Genomic DNA, 15,002 nt, shown 5'->3' on the forward strand with positions numbered 1-15,002 from the left:
TGTTTCTTCCTATTTAATCTTCAATCCTTTCATTTTTCTTGCCTCACTCCACTGGCTAAGGACTTTCGGCTACAATGATGGGTATTCTCATCTGTAGCACACTTAATCATCATTAAGCTTTCCCAGCCTCAGGTCAACAGTATTGGGAGGTTGGTTTCTCACTGGCGGGTCGGGAACAAGATGCCAGAACCCTTCTTCCAGAGCCTGCAGCGAGTTAAGGCCGAAGGTATGCCTCTGGCGGGCTCATCTTCCAACACAGAAGAGCCCGCCGCCCCTCTCTGGTTGCCGCGCAACGGCGTCGTTCTGATCCAGGGTAGGTGCAGGGCGGCTGGAAGCACGTGTCGCCGCTTCCTCATTCTAAGACTACATCCCCCACAATGCTGCGCGCTGTGGGCTGCTGGCCCCCGAGTGCGGGAAGGGCCGGCCGGGAGGCGGAGCGGAAGCGGAGTGCGAGGGACGAGCGGAGTAAAATCTCCACAAGCTAGGAACAAACCTCGTCCCGACTCCCACCCCCCGGCCTTTCTCCAGCCCGATCTGGAGGCTGCTTCGCCAGTGCGGGACGCAGCTGACGCCCGCTTATCAGCTCTCGCTGCGTCGCCCCGGCTCAGAAGCTCCGTGACGGCGGCGACCGTGACGGGAAGTCCGCGGCAAGGTAGTGAGTAGGGGGCGAGTCCGCCAGCCGGGCCCGCACCTCTAGCGCAGCCCCTCCGCCTCGGCGGCCGCTCCTCCCCCGCCGCGCCCCCGTCCCCGGTCCCCGCCCAGCTAGGGCCGCTGCCGCGGAAACCCAGCTTAGGAACGGGCCAGCAGCCTCCGGCCGCGGCCGGCATGCTCTTTGTCCCTTTCTTTGGGCCGTGCCTCTGCCCCTCCGCGTCTGACAGCCGCGGTCCCTTGGCCCGGACGGGGAACCGAGCGTGGCTGGGGCTGCGCGAGTCGAGCGGGGCGGGCTCGGTCCGGAGCTGCGGGATGGAGAGTCCAGGCGCCACCGCACTCACTTCTTTTTCTGTTTTTGACAGCTCAGTTCTCTTCTACTTTGGGAGAGAGAGAAAGTCAGATGCCCCTTTTAAACTCCCTCTTCAAAACTCATCTCCTGGGTGACTGGTAAGGATGAACTTAAACTGCCGTGTTGATTGTTGACTGTGGCGGTAATGAGAATGGCTCAGCCAGCGAGGGTTCGAATCCTGCCTGGGTTTCTCTCACTGCCTGCCTTGGTGATCTTGGTTACTTAAAGGCTCTAAGCCTGAATTTTCTCATCCATCAAAACACACACGTTTACGTTGTTAGAATTAAGAATATAGACCTATAACGTCATTAGTACTTTATTTGATGAAAAGATCCTTTGTGATACTTTATTAGCTATGACTGAAGTGACCGAAGTGGCCTCTGGACTTGAGTTTTGTGCTTTTCTTTTCTTTCTTTCTTTCTTTTTTTTTTTTTTTTAAGACGGAGTCTCTCTCTGCAAGAGCTCACTGCAAGCTCCGCCTCCCGGGTTCACGCCATTCTCCTGCCTCAGCCTCCCGAGAAGCTGAGACTACAGGCGCCCACCACCACTCCCGGCTAATGTTTAGTAGAGACGGGGTTTCACCGTGTTCGCTAAGATGGTCTCGGTCTCCTGACCTTGTGATCTGCCCGCCTCAGGGCGGCCTCCCAAAGTGCTGGGATTACAGGCGTGAGCCACCGCTTCCGGCGCTTCTCTTTTTTTAGTCATTAATACCTGGGTTTTGTGTTCTTCACTTTATCTTAAACCTAACGAAAAGATTCGTTAACATATGCCGTCTTCCTCATTTCTGCTGTTTTGAGATGGCTGAGACTGTTCTTAGGAAATTGATGACTCTGCTTTTCTGTGGATCAGCTTTAGAGATGCAAGTATTTATTCACCTCTCCCCTCCCCGTCAGTTGTGTCCTTTGGGGATCCTTAGAGGCGCTTAAGTGTTTGTTTCGTCAGAGTAGGCATCCAGGTATTCTACAGTCCTGCCTCTGGGCTTCACCATGTTTACCTTGGGTCAACTTTTTTCTACTTCTGTCTGCATCTTCTCACTGATTAATAATTTCCCCAGTTTGGGATTTGTGTTTTTTTACAAGTTGTAGTTTTTGTTCACAAGACACCCTGAGTGAATGCAATAAATTCCGTCAGGAAGGACTTGATAATTTCACATTGGTCCCTTTTCAGTTTCAGTTCTTGCACTATTTTCTCCTGAATTTTACTGACGTTGGTTATGAATTTTTCTTCAAGAAAATCTCTATGATCCTTAATTGAAGTTTATTTTTCACTTAAAATGTCTGCTCTGTACTACTTTGAGTTCAAACACTATTACACAATATGTACAATAACAATCCTGAGTAAATGCTGTTTTAAAACACGCAGTTGTAGGGGGAAAAAGCCAGTGGGCCTGATGAATTGCTGGTGTTATTTCTTTAGTGACAGATTAATTTTTAAAATATATGTGAGGAAGAAAAGGAGAAATCTAAGGATGTATTTTATAAGCATAACAGAGAGCCAGAGAATAAATAAGTGGAAAACTTATTTAAACTGTGGAAAACTTACTTAAACTGTGGAAAAAGGCACATGCACATAAAATTTCTGACTCACTCTAAAACGTGTTGCGAAAATACTTGTTTTGAGGAAAATGTTTCTATGTTGGTGTTATTTAGTGCAGTGTAGGACAGACAGTAATGGCTATGGAAATAGGAGTCCTTAGTGTTGTCCTTGCTCTGTCACTATCTGTGAAACCTTAGATTACTTTGTGGTCCTCAATTTCCTCATCTCTAAAATAGTGAATTGGTCTGATTCCAAGGACTTTTCTAGCTCAGACTTTCAATGATAAAGGTTTTTGGAGGTTTTTTAAAATGCGTAAACAAAATTGGTGTAAACCCTTTTAGTCATTTGTGTTCTTAGTGTTTCTTCCTGCTTCAGGTCATATAATTCTTTCAAACTACCTTGAAGGAGGGAATACATATGAGACAACAAGAAAGCTGCCAGAAATCAGAATCTCTACTGGCCAGTTATCACTCTGTCTTGAGCTGCACGGTTTCTCTGCATTTTTGACATGCTTTGTTCTCTTTCTCCCTACTCTGTATCTTTTGCTCATAGCCTCTATACCTGTTGTGCCTGATTCTTCATGACTTTACCTGTCAATCCCCTCACCCAACTTTATTATTTTCATGACTTCTCCTTCAGCTCCTTCTGCCAACTGCCTGGTTTTCCCTGGGGCCTCTTTGTTTGAGGCCAGAGATTCTAGCCTAGTTGGCTGTGGAACAGGAGGTGGGGTCATGTGGCACAAAACATGATTGGCCAAGGCTGTAACAGGTCAAGCTCTGTGATTAAAGTATCTGGTGCTGCACAGTGTGTGTCTATGTATATGTATATATATAGGGTTTTTGTGGTTTTTTTTTGAGACAGAGTCTTGCTCTGTCACCCAGGCTGGAGTGCAGTGGTGCTGGCTCACTGCAGCCTCTGCCTATATTGGGTTCAAGCAATTCTTGTACCTCATGCCCAGCTAATCTTTGTAGTTTTAGTAGAGACAGGGTCTTACCATGTTGGCCAGGCTGGTCTTGAACTTCTGACCTCAAGTGATCTGCCTGTGTCGGCTTCCCAAATGTTGGGATTACAGGTGTGAGCCATGGAGCCCAGCCTGCATAGTTTATTTTATTGTACATTTTAGTTTAGTTAGTTTAGTTTGAGACAGCCTTGCTCTGTCACCCAGCTTGGAGTGCAGTGGTGCGATCTTGGCACACTGCAACTTCCACCTCGCGGGTTCAAGTGATTCTTGTGCCTCAGCCACCCAAGTAACTGAGTTTACAGGCATGGAACACCATGCCTGTCTAATTTTTTGTATTTTTAGTAGTGATAGGATTTCACCATGTTGACCGGGCTGGTCTTGAACGCCTGACCTCAAGTGATCCGCCCTCCTCAGCCTCCCAAGGTGTTGAGATTACAGGCATGAGCCACTATACCAGGCCATATTTTAGATTAAACTTTTACTGTAGCATAATGCTTAGTTTTCTTTTTCCCTTAACATTTTCTGTTTTTATCCCTGCCTCACTGTACCATTTTTCTTTTATCTGTTTTTGTAATATTCAGTGCTGTTGTCTTCTCTTCCGTCTCCCAAATGTGCCATCTAAAAATGATCTGATGTCTTGACACTCATTTCCGTATCTTAGCTGGAATTTTAGTGTAGCTTCTCTCAAGGCAGTGCATTTTAAATCTTAGACCTTATTATGGTGTGAATGGGACTGTGTTCTGTGTTAATCCCCCCACCCCCCAAACAATATTAACCTCAGGGAGTATTACACAGAGAAAATATTTTAGGAATGCTCCTTTTCCCCTGAAATTACATTCCGGGGTCAAGTCTGTGGAGGACTTTTTTTTGGTTTGTTTTTGGAGAGAACTGTTTGAACCTCTGAGCTGTGGTGAACATACTGTGTCTTTTTGTAGTAAATCTATGCCTCTTTAGCTGAAATTTCTTTGGAGACTAATAGGCAGTAGTTCTTCTAGTACCTTTGGCTGAGTGAAAGCTTCTCTATCTGCTAGTTGCTATTGCTGTTGATAGTTACTTTAGCTATAGTTATAATGGCACAAAATGTAGAGCACTGAATAGATGCAAAAATGAGATCTGAATGAGAGATTATAAGGTAGGATTAGCCATCTATTTGTCTTTTTAATGTTGCTGTTGCTATGTTTGCTTAAAATAAAAGGAAGTACTTCATGACAGATGACAGGGAGTGTGAAATGCAGTATTTTTTTTTTAACTTTTTTGTTACAATCCATAGTAAGAGATCTTTTTATATCAAGACTCCATAGATGGCTGGGTATGGTGGTATGCGCCTGTAGTCAGTCCTAGCTACTAGGGAGGTTGAGGTGGGAGAATCACGTGGGCCCAGGAGTTTGAGACTGGCCTGGGCGACATAGGTAGATCTCGTCTCAATAATTAAAAAAAAAAAGACTTCATGCGTGTATAACGTGCAGACACTGTGTCTGCATAGGCTGGACTCAGTGGCTCATGCCTGTAATCCCAGCACTTTGGGAAGGTGAGGCAGGAAGATCGCCTGAGCTTAGGAGTTTGAGACCAGCCTGGGCAACATAGTGAGACCTTGTCCCTGCTAAAAATAAAGTTTGTCAAACGTGGTGGCACACACCTGTAGTCCCAGCTGCTTAGGAGGCTGAGGCAAGGGTGGAGGACCTCTTGAGTCTGGGAGATCAAGGCTCAGTGAGCTGTGGCCACTGCATTCTAGAGCCTGGGCAACAGAGCCAAACCCTGTCTCAAACGGCAACAACTGTGTATGCATGCATGTGTCTGTATATGTAAAAATAAACTGGAAATTTCACAAAACAAAATTGGTGTGTACAGTCTACTCTGATGGTTTCTATTTTATCTTGTGTTTTGAAAAAGTGCTTGTTGCAAACTGTTGATTTTGTTCCCTGCTTTTGAAAAACGGTGGAGTCCCGGGCTGAGAGTTTGGATGCCTAATGTTTCTCTGTATGGTTGACTTTGAGTAGTCATTAATTCTCTTTGTGCTTCATTTTTCTTATCTTTATAATGAAGGTGTTCTAGTTTAAATATTTGCTGATTCTTTGTTTGATTTAATTAATTAATTAAATTTTGAGATAGAGTCTCACTCTGTCACCCATAGCTCATTGAAACCTGGTACTCCTGGGCTTGAGTGGTCCTCCTGCCTCACTCTCCAGAGTAGCCGGGACTACAGGTGCACACCACCATGCCCGGCTAAGTTTTAATTTTTTTTTTTTATAGTGACTGCGTCTTGCAGTGTTGCCCAGGATGGTCTTCTTGTACTTCTGACTTCAAGAAGTCCTCCTACCTCAACCTTGTAAAGTGCTGGAATTACAAGTGTGAACCACCATGCCCAGCCTGTTTTACTTTTCTCTGGAAATAAAGCTGGACTAAAGACAAGTATATATCTTTATGTCTCGGCCAGGGAGAAACTACTGAAAAGTGGCTTAAATATTTGGCTGTTTACATAGTGTGCTGTTTGGCAAGTGGCATAATAGACCTTTGAACAGCACTTTTCTCTAAAGATCTTGTAAAGTGGAGTAGACATGTTAATGCCTGTAATAAATATAAAAATTTAGAAAAAAAATTTATCCATGTTTGTTTCTCTACTTTTGTGTTTCTTAACAGGGAATATTTTGGAGTTTGAAAAATTATATTTAAAATGCTTAATATGAGTTTTAAGTAAATGCACAGACAGATTGCTACCTAGACCTTATTTCATACCTGATCTTGCCACTGCCCCTTTCAGGTTAGAGAACACCAATAAGAATATATTTTTCTTTGTAAACACCACCATATCAGATCATTACTATTCCTGTATATTACCAACGGTGGAACTGCCATTTTCATAAGACAGGGGAACACAAAGCTTTCTTTGCTTGCGGGTTTCCTTCTGTTCACTTTGTATGATTTCTCCAGACCAGGCCATTTCATGCTGTGCTTTCGGAGCCCTCTCATTCTCATTTGTTTGTATTGGGGAAAATAGAAATAAGGAATTTGTTGCCTGCTCCCAAGATTCTGGTAAAAGAAGAATTCTAAAGTTTTATTGGAAGGAAATTGGAACCAGACTTTGTACTTCCTCTTCTTTCTCAAATCAGATATTACCCCCTCATTATTCCTTGACCTCACACCTCAGGTAGATGTTGCAAGAAACATCACCCTTATTTTTCCTTCATAGCAGTTTATCACAAGCTGAGATAAGTTGTTTGTTGTCCCATTCCTATTAAAATAGTGTCCAGAAAAACAGGAATCCTGTCTTTCATATCTTGCTTTACCTTTCACATCTCTGGTTCCTGGCACATGGTAGGTGCTTTGCTATTGTGAATGAATTAGTGAACAAATGAATGAGTAAACCAAGTTATTTCATGCCTTAAGTGGAACTGCATGTAGTAAAGGTTGTGTTTTGAGCCTGGGCCTTTATGCACTGCCTCCACCCTCCACCTCCAGTTCTTTTTTTCTGGAAATGTGTTATCGCTATGTTTGCTGATCATGGTGGAGGTCTCTACCTTTAGAAGACTTTGTATTTATCTTTGTGTTACTTCATATGTTTTTATCTTCTAGTTTTTTGCCTGTATAAAAACTAGCATATAAGACTTCCGAAATCCTTCTTGTAGCAACTTTATAATAGTAGGATTTATGTGAATACAGTTTATTTGAAACTTTAAGAGCCAGGTTAATAATTTAGTGAATAGTTCCAATTAGGCATCTTCAGGATCATTGTCCTAAACTGCCATTACTATTTTCTGGTTACATTCTTTTAAAGCAAAAAAGAACAAAGCTTCGTTTAATACAATTTATTCTGTATTTACAAACACAGTCTTTCTAGTGGAAGTAAGGAAGGTAGTGTGGTGTAGAGAACACCCTAGACAGTGAGTCAGGACCTGTATTCTGGACCAGTAGGATTTCTGCCATTAACTGATTGTTTCATTTTTAGGCAAGACACTTAACATATCTGGGCTTCAGTTTCTTCATCTGAAATGCAAGGGAAATGGATTAGGTTTCTTCTCAGGTTCTTCCAGTCTAGAAAAGGATAATTGAAGATACTTTACCCCCAAATTTCTATCCTCTGTTCCTCTACCCCAAAACTCATTGCAGGGAGATCACATTGCTGCATGGGAGAAGGTGGGGTTAGGTTCAGGGATGTGTTTTAAAGTAAACATAAGGCATTTTTCAGCGATGGCTGATTGTTCACAAGGCTCTGTAGGGGATGTGGCAGCAGTGTAAGGCTTGTTGTTCTTGCCCATAAGGGACCTGGGACTTAAACAAGGAGACACGGCTTACACACATGCTTGGATGATGTGATGTATCAAATTAATTGGTATGAAGTAACATGCTGTGGGAGTTAGAAGATCAGTGTGGGGTAGAATAAGGTAAGGAGGTTTTGAAATCCTTCTATCTGAGGTAAGATTTAAACAGATATTCTACCTCGTCTCCTTTCAGACTACTTGGAAGATGAACTATTCTCATCAGCAACATGCTGTTATGTCATCTTTTAGGAGTAGGTAATGCTCCAGTGACTCCATACCAATGATATTTTCATGTTGTCCACAAATTCTGAGTAGAAACTTTTTCAAACTTGTAGCCTCCCTGAGAGCTGACTGTTATTAACTGAATGAGAGGATATCAGGAAACATGTAAAGACACATGCTGGGTAAATAAAAATATCATATAAATGTAAGATATAATTATTACTGTTGTATGAAGCAGAGAGAAGACTGGCTGGATTGGAGGAGATATATTTGTGACTGAGTTTGCATGTTAGATTTTAAGTGCAGTGTGAAACTGTTGAAAGGTTTTTAATCAGGAGAATGTGATATGCTTGTGTGTGTGTGTGTGGTAAAAAATACATAATCTAAAATTTATCATTTTAACATTTAAGTGTACAGTTCAGTGACATTAAGTACATTCACATCATTGTGCAACCATTACTACCATCCATCTCCAGAACTACTTCATCATCCCCATCTGAAACTCTGTACCCATTAAATCATAACTTTCTATTCTCTTCTTTCACGTTGTAGCATGTATCAGAACATCTTACTTCCTTAGGGCTGAATACTATTCCATTGTATGTAGATGCCACATTTTATTTATCTGTTTATCTATTGATGGACACTTGGGTTGTTTCCACCTTTCGGCTGTTATGGATAATGCTGCAGTGAACATTGGCATACACATATCCCTTTGGGTTCCTGCTTTCATTTCTTTTGTGTATATATCCAGAAGTTCAGTTACAGATTGTATGATAATCCTGTGTTTAAGTTTTGGAGGAAATGCCATACTGTCTTCCCCAGTAGCCGCACCATTTTATGTGCCCACCAGCAGAGCAGAAGAGTTTAAGTTTGTTCACATCCTTGCCAACACTTGTTTTCTGGGTTTTTTTTTTTTTTTTTTAATGATAGCTATCCTAATGGGTGTAAAGTGGTATTTCATAGTGGTTTTAATGTACATTTCCCTATGATTAATGAGGTTGAGCATTTTTTTTATTGGCAAAATGTCTTCAAATTATGAGTTTTGTTCTTGGAATAATATTTGATTGCTCTGAGAAGAACGGATTGAAGTAGGGTTGGAGAGGAGTCTGGCAAACCACTTGACAAGCAGCTATAGGAATCCACTTGGAGGTGGTGATAGTCGGATCACACTCTGTTGCCCTTCTTCAGGTCTAGTGCTTTACTGATACTTCATTTTAAGTGTGTCCCCTCTCCTTAGTTATTCTACCTTTGTGCCATATAGACTAATTACTTTTGTGATTTCTGCAGTTGGTTGAGGACTTTCTCCTGGGAGTCTTTTTTTTTTTTTTTTTTTTAGGCGGAGTCTCACTCTGTCGCCCAGGCTGGAGTGCAGTTTCGCTATCTCGGCTCACTGCAAGCTCTGCCTCCCGGGTTCACGCCATTCTCCTGCCTCAGCCTCCAGAGTAGCTGGGACTACAGGCGCCTGTCACCACGCCCAGCTAATTTTTTTTTGCATTTTTAGTAGAGACAGGGTTTCACCATGTTAGCCGGGATGGTCTCGATCTCCCGACCTCGTGATCTGCCCGCCTCGGCCTCCTAAAGTGCAGGGATTACAGGCGTGAGCCACCGTGGCTGGCCTTCTCCTGGGAATCTTAAAAATATTCAAGAGTTTATCTTAGGCCAAAATAAGAATGATGACGATGGTTTATTTTTTGCCTTAAAAACTCCAGGCCAGGCACAGTGGCTCACACCTGCCATCCCTTTGAAAAGACTGAGGCAGGAGGATCACGTGAGGCCAGGAGTTCGAGACCAGACTGGGCAATGTAATGAGACCCCTCTAAAAAAAAAAATACAATAATTAGATGGGCATGGTGGTGTGCATCTGTAGTCCCAGGCCATTCAGAAAGCAAAGGTGGAAGGATTGCTTGAGGCCGGGAGGCCGAGGCTGCAGTGAGCTGAGATTGTGCTACTATACTGCTAGTCTGGGCAACACAGCGAGACCCTGTTTCAAAAGCAAAAAACAAAAAACAACTCTAGTTGTTAATTTGGTGAATTTCAAGTTTTGTTTTTTTTTAAGTGATTAATAGAAAATTAATATAGTGGCTTAGAAATTAAGATTTAAAAGTTTTTAGATTATAGACTGTTTCGATGGAGGAAGTACTCCAATAAAAACTATGCCAGATGGTAGCCATAAGCCCTTGGCCTCAGTGTTGGCCTATCAGGTTTCCAGTTAGTGACTCTGTCCTTATCTCAGTGGCCTTCTGGGGGCTGGATCAGTACTTGAAACATAAAGAAAACTTGGGGAGGTTCAAAGTGCAAGCTCCTCTGTTGTTTGCAGTTTTGAACATTGCACAGAAAGAAGAGACATTGAATCTTTCCTTTTTTTTCTTTTCTAAGGATTGAGGCTAATAATCATTTTCCTTTCTAATCACTAAATTAAAAGTACATAAGTAAATTACCTTCAGTTGCTAAAGAAGTCAAAACTTCTTATCTTTTTTTTTTTCTTATGTGAAATCACAGACAGTTCTCTGAGAATAGAACAGTGAGTGTATTCATATCGGCCCTGGAGAATAAAGTAATACCAGTGGAAATTGTTTCCTCTTCACTTTACTTCTACTTTTGCCTTATAAATATAGGGCCTAGCCTACCCTGGGGGTAATGACTCAGGTTCCAGCAGTGGTCACCTGTTTTCAATCCCCCTCACCCATTCCTCTTCAAGGTCCTCACGGTGTCAGCTGAAGAATGACAAGGTTCATAAATTTGGAAAGGAGAGCTTTATTTCTTATAAAGCGTTGCAGCCTGCAGGGTGATCATTCTGACAGGCTGGGAAGCATAGCCTCCGGCCTGAAGCCAGAAACAGACACTTGGAGAGAGGGACAAAGGGAACAGGAATTTATGCTGAGCAGAGTGGCCGAATATACATATTTAATAAGTTAAGGCGTCATGAATATTTATGAAAAGAGAAACATGTGCATGCACAATTGAGCTTCATGCTCCTTCCTAGGTCCTGCATATAAAAAAATTGTGGCGTTAGCGTGATTCCAGAGTGGAGTTTTCAGCCCTCTGATGTCAAAAGGTAAAGTGGAGGACATGAAAACCCTTACTGTTCTTCCTGTGTAGACTGGCCAGAACTACTCTGTGGCTGGTGGTCTCTTATCAGGAAGAAATGCTTGTAGGTTGTTTTGTTGAAACTGCAGAATGGAGGGGCAGCAGTCAGGCAGTTGGTTGAGATCAGTGGTGGAGTCTTTTGAAAGGCCTGTTTTCTGTTTAGTCCAAGTTTGTTCAACCTGCGACCCATGGGCCGCATGGGACGGCTTTGAATGCGGCCCAACACATATTCATAAACTTTATTAAAACACTGTGAGTTTTTTTGTGATTTTTAAATTTTTTTAGCTCATCAGCTATCGTTAGTGTTAGTATATTTTATGTGTGGTCAGAACAGTTCTTCCAGTGTGGCCCAGGGAAGCCAAGAGATTGGACACCCCTAATTTAGCCCTTAGAGAATAATGCCTAATGGCATGATGATAATGGCAGTTATCAAGGGAGAGAAGTATAATGAAGTGTATCTGACTGCCCATCCTGTTATAACTGCCTAATGGCGGTTCTAATGGGTTCTCCTTGCCTGATGCCTAGACAGAACCAATTTATCAAGGTGGGAATTGCAATAGAGAAAGAGTTTAATTCATACAGAGCCAGCCGTATGGGAAACCAGAATTTTATTATTACTCAAACCCATCTCACTGAAAACTCAGGGACTGGAGTTTTTAATGATAATTTGGTAGGTAGGGGGTCAGAAAGTGGGGAGTGCTGATTGGTCAGGTTGGAGACAAAATCATAGAATCATGACTCTTCAAAGCTGTCCTCTTGCACTGAGTCATTTCCTAGGTGGGGGCCACAAGACCAGATGAGCCAGTTCATTGATCTGGGCGGTATCAGCTGATCCATCTATCTCAAGCACTGATCTTCAGTTTGACAGTAGTGTTATTACCCCCAAGAACAATTTGGGGAGGTTCAGAATTTTGCAGCCTCCAGCTGTGTGACTTCTAAACCTTAATTTCTAATTTTTTCTTTTTTTTTGAAATGGAGTTTCACTCTTGTTGCCCAGGCTGAAGTGCAATGATTCAATCTCACCTCACTGCAACTTCGGCCTCCTGGGTTCAAGCAATTCTTCTGCCTCAGCCTCCTGAGTAGCTGGGATTACAGGCATGCGCCACCACGTCCGGCTAATTTTGTATTTTTAGTAGAGACAGGGTTTCACCATTTTGGTCAGGCTGGTCTTGAACTCCTCACCTCAGGTGATCCACCCACCTCGGCCTCCCGAAGTGCTGGGATTACAGGTGTGAGCCACCACACCTGGCCAATTTCTAATTTTGTAGCTAATTTATTAGTCCTGCAAAGGTAGTCTAGTCCTCAGACAGGAAGGGGGTTTGTTTTGGGAAAGTTAAACTAAAAACTAAGTTAAACTATAACCTAAGTTCCCGCCAGTGCTGTGGCTTATGCCTCTGATCCCTGCACTTTGGGAGGCTGAGGCAGGTGGATAGCTTGAGCTCAGGTGTTTGAGACCAGCCTGGCAACATGGCAAAGGCCCTTCTCTACAAAAAAATTAGCCAGGTGTGGTGGCGTGTTCCTGTGGTCCCAGCTACTTGGGAGGCTGAGGCCAGCGGATAGCTTGAGCCTGGGAGGTGGAGGCTGCAGTGAGCTGAGATTGCACCACTGTACTCCAGGCTGAGTGACAGGGCGAGAACCTGTCTTTAAAAATAAATAAATAAATAAATTTTAAAAAAAGTTCTTAAGGATTGTTTTCAGTAAGCTGCGAAATATCTTTGTGAAATGTACTGTTCTGACTCAAGATACATTTCTACCTAAAGAATTTTGCTCCTTTTGATGTAGTCAAAGAGTTTTTTCACTGGACATTTTGGTGATTCACACCTTTCTTACTCTCCTGGTTTTTCTAGATTCTGTGATTGTTAACACCTTTCTGTGTTTTAAAAACCTGAAGTATAACCTTTTAATTTTTTCTTAAATTACATAAATGCATACCTTTCTCATTTGAAATCTGAAATTGTAAATTTGGAAATATAGAAAAATGTTCCAACCTGTTTGTTTGTTTATTTGTTTTTGAGACAGGGTCTTGCTCTGTCACCCATGCTGGAGTACAGTGGAATGATCGTGGCTCACTGTACCCTTGACCTGTCAGGCTCAAGCAATCCTGCCGCCCCAGCTTCCTGGGTAGCTGGAACTATAGGCGCATGCCACCATGCCTGGCTAATTTTTAGAATTTTTGTATAGAGATGAGGTCTTCCTGTGTTGATCAGACTGGTCTCAAACTCCTGGGCTCTAGGGATACTCCCACCTATGCCTCCCAAAGTGTTGGGCTTGCAGGTGTAAGCCACTGCCCCTGGTCTCTTAAGTGTTTTAGTACCTGCCATTAAATAGTCATCATTCTTTATGTCTGGCATATTTTTGTATGATATAAACTTAGAAATTGTAACTTATTTTTTATCTTAGATTGCATCTTAGATTGGATGCTTCCTGAGGTTACCTTATTCCCATTAGTAATAATTTCTAGTGGCATTTTCAAATGTTGGCACACTCTGTTTATATTGTGGGAATTCTTTTTAGAAAGGCATTTTGATTTTCCAATCCTTTTTCTTTCCTACTTCCTCACTTTCATTTGGATGTTTTTTCTTTTCTTTTTTTTTTTTTTTGAGGAAGAATAGCTTTTAGGCATTTAGGTTGGTGACATGTTTGAATAGACTGAGGTCTCCTATATATCTCATTATAATGTCCATGGTTTTAGTTACAAATGAGAAACCGTTTGAAGAGTTTTATGACCATGGTTGCAGTTTTTTCAGGTATTTTCAATGAATTGACGTTTGTTTCTAGTTTAAACTTTGAAAAGATACGTAAGTGAGACTGGTAAAAGACTAGAAAGCTTACTTAGTGGTGGAGAAAGTTGTCAAATATATATGATATAGTTCCAAATAAAAATTATAGAATATTTTCTTTGTAGTTGTCTGTTCTGTTACTGATACAGATTAAGACTAATACTGTTTTTCTTCTTAATTTTACAGAGTTAATAGAGTGGATACAACCTTTCTGAAGATGAAGAATATACAATATTGAGGAGATTTTTTTCTTTTTTCTTTCAAGTCTTGATTTGTGGCTTGTCTCAAGTTACCACTTTTCAGTCAAGTCTGTTTATTTGCTTCTTCAGAAATGTTTTTTACAATATCAAGAAAAAATATGTCCCAGAAATTGAGTTTACTGTTGCTTGTATTTGGACTCATTTGGGGATTGATGTTACTGCACTATACTTTTCAACAACCAAGACATCAAAGCAGTGTCAAGTTACGTGAGCAAATACTAGACTTAAGCAAAAGATATGTTAAAGCTCTAGCAGAGGAAAATAAGAACACAGTGGATGTCGAGAATGGTGCTTCTATGGCAGGATATGGTAAGATAACTGTAGAATATTTCTAGTCTCCTCCGATCCCTGTTTAAAGATGGTTGTGGAAATTGAACTTATTACTTCATGCATAGGTCTTTGCAAAGTAATTTTTTCTTTACTTTTTATTATGAAAATTTCAAATATACTGAAAAATAGAGATACTATGATAAATATGTACGTATTCATCATCCAGATTTAACAGTTATTAACATTTGGCAACATTTGTTTTATCTAAGTGTTGAAGAGTATTTATAGAAATTGTGACATTTCGCTGCTAGATATATATCGCTGAAAAAAATATATCTTGGAGGCCAGGCGTGGTGGCTCACGCCTGTAATCCCAGCACTTTGGGAGACCGAGGCGGACGTATCACGAGGTCGGGAAATCGAGACCATCCTGGCTAACATGGTGAAACCCCATCTCTGCTGAAAATACAAAAAAAAAAAAAATTAGCCAGGCATGGTGGCACGTGCTTGTAGTCCCAGCTACTTGGGAGGTTGAGGCAGGAGAATCATTTGAACCTGGGAGGTGGAGGTTGCAGTGAGCTGAGATCGCGCCACCACACTCCAGCCTGGGTGGGTGGCAGAGTGAGAC

General features: G+C 41.9%; 1 protein-coding gene across 5 annotated transcripts in view; it reads left to right on the forward strand.

The window, feature by feature from the left end:
• The first annotated feature begins 374 nt into the window (after positions 1 to 374).
• Positions 375 to 15,002, forward strand: part of CCDC126 (coiled-coil domain containing 126) — a 41,201-nt gene continuing 26,573 nt past the window's right edge. The window contains exons 1-4 of one of the 5 annotated variants that reach the window (XM_011973943.1): positions 375 to 652; positions 1,014 to 1,098; positions 7,947 to 8,140; positions 14,032 to 14,414. In XM_011973943.1, coding sequence (XP_011829333.1) covers positions 14,177 to 14,414 — 238 coding nt within the window. In that variant the 5' untranslated portion in view covers positions 375 to 652; positions 1,014 to 1,098; positions 7,947 to 8,140; positions 14,032 to 14,176. Of the gene's footprint in view, positions 653 to 1,013; positions 1,099 to 1,184; positions 1,268 to 4,402; positions 4,405 to 7,946; positions 8,141 to 14,031; positions 14,415 to 15,002 lie in introns of those variants that run through there. The other 4 variants (XM_011973944.1, XM_011973945.1, XM_011973942.1 and 1 more) reach the window with 4 other exon arrangements.

This window comes from Mandrillus leucophaeus, unplaced genomic scaffold (assembly GCF_000951045.1).
Source record: "Mandrillus leucophaeus isolate KB7577 unplaced genomic scaffold, Mleu.le_1.0 Scaffold140, whole genome shotgun sequence".
Classification (NCBI taxonomy): domain Eukaryota; kingdom Metazoa; phylum Chordata; class Mammalia; order Primates; family Cercopithecidae; genus Mandrillus; species Mandrillus leucophaeus.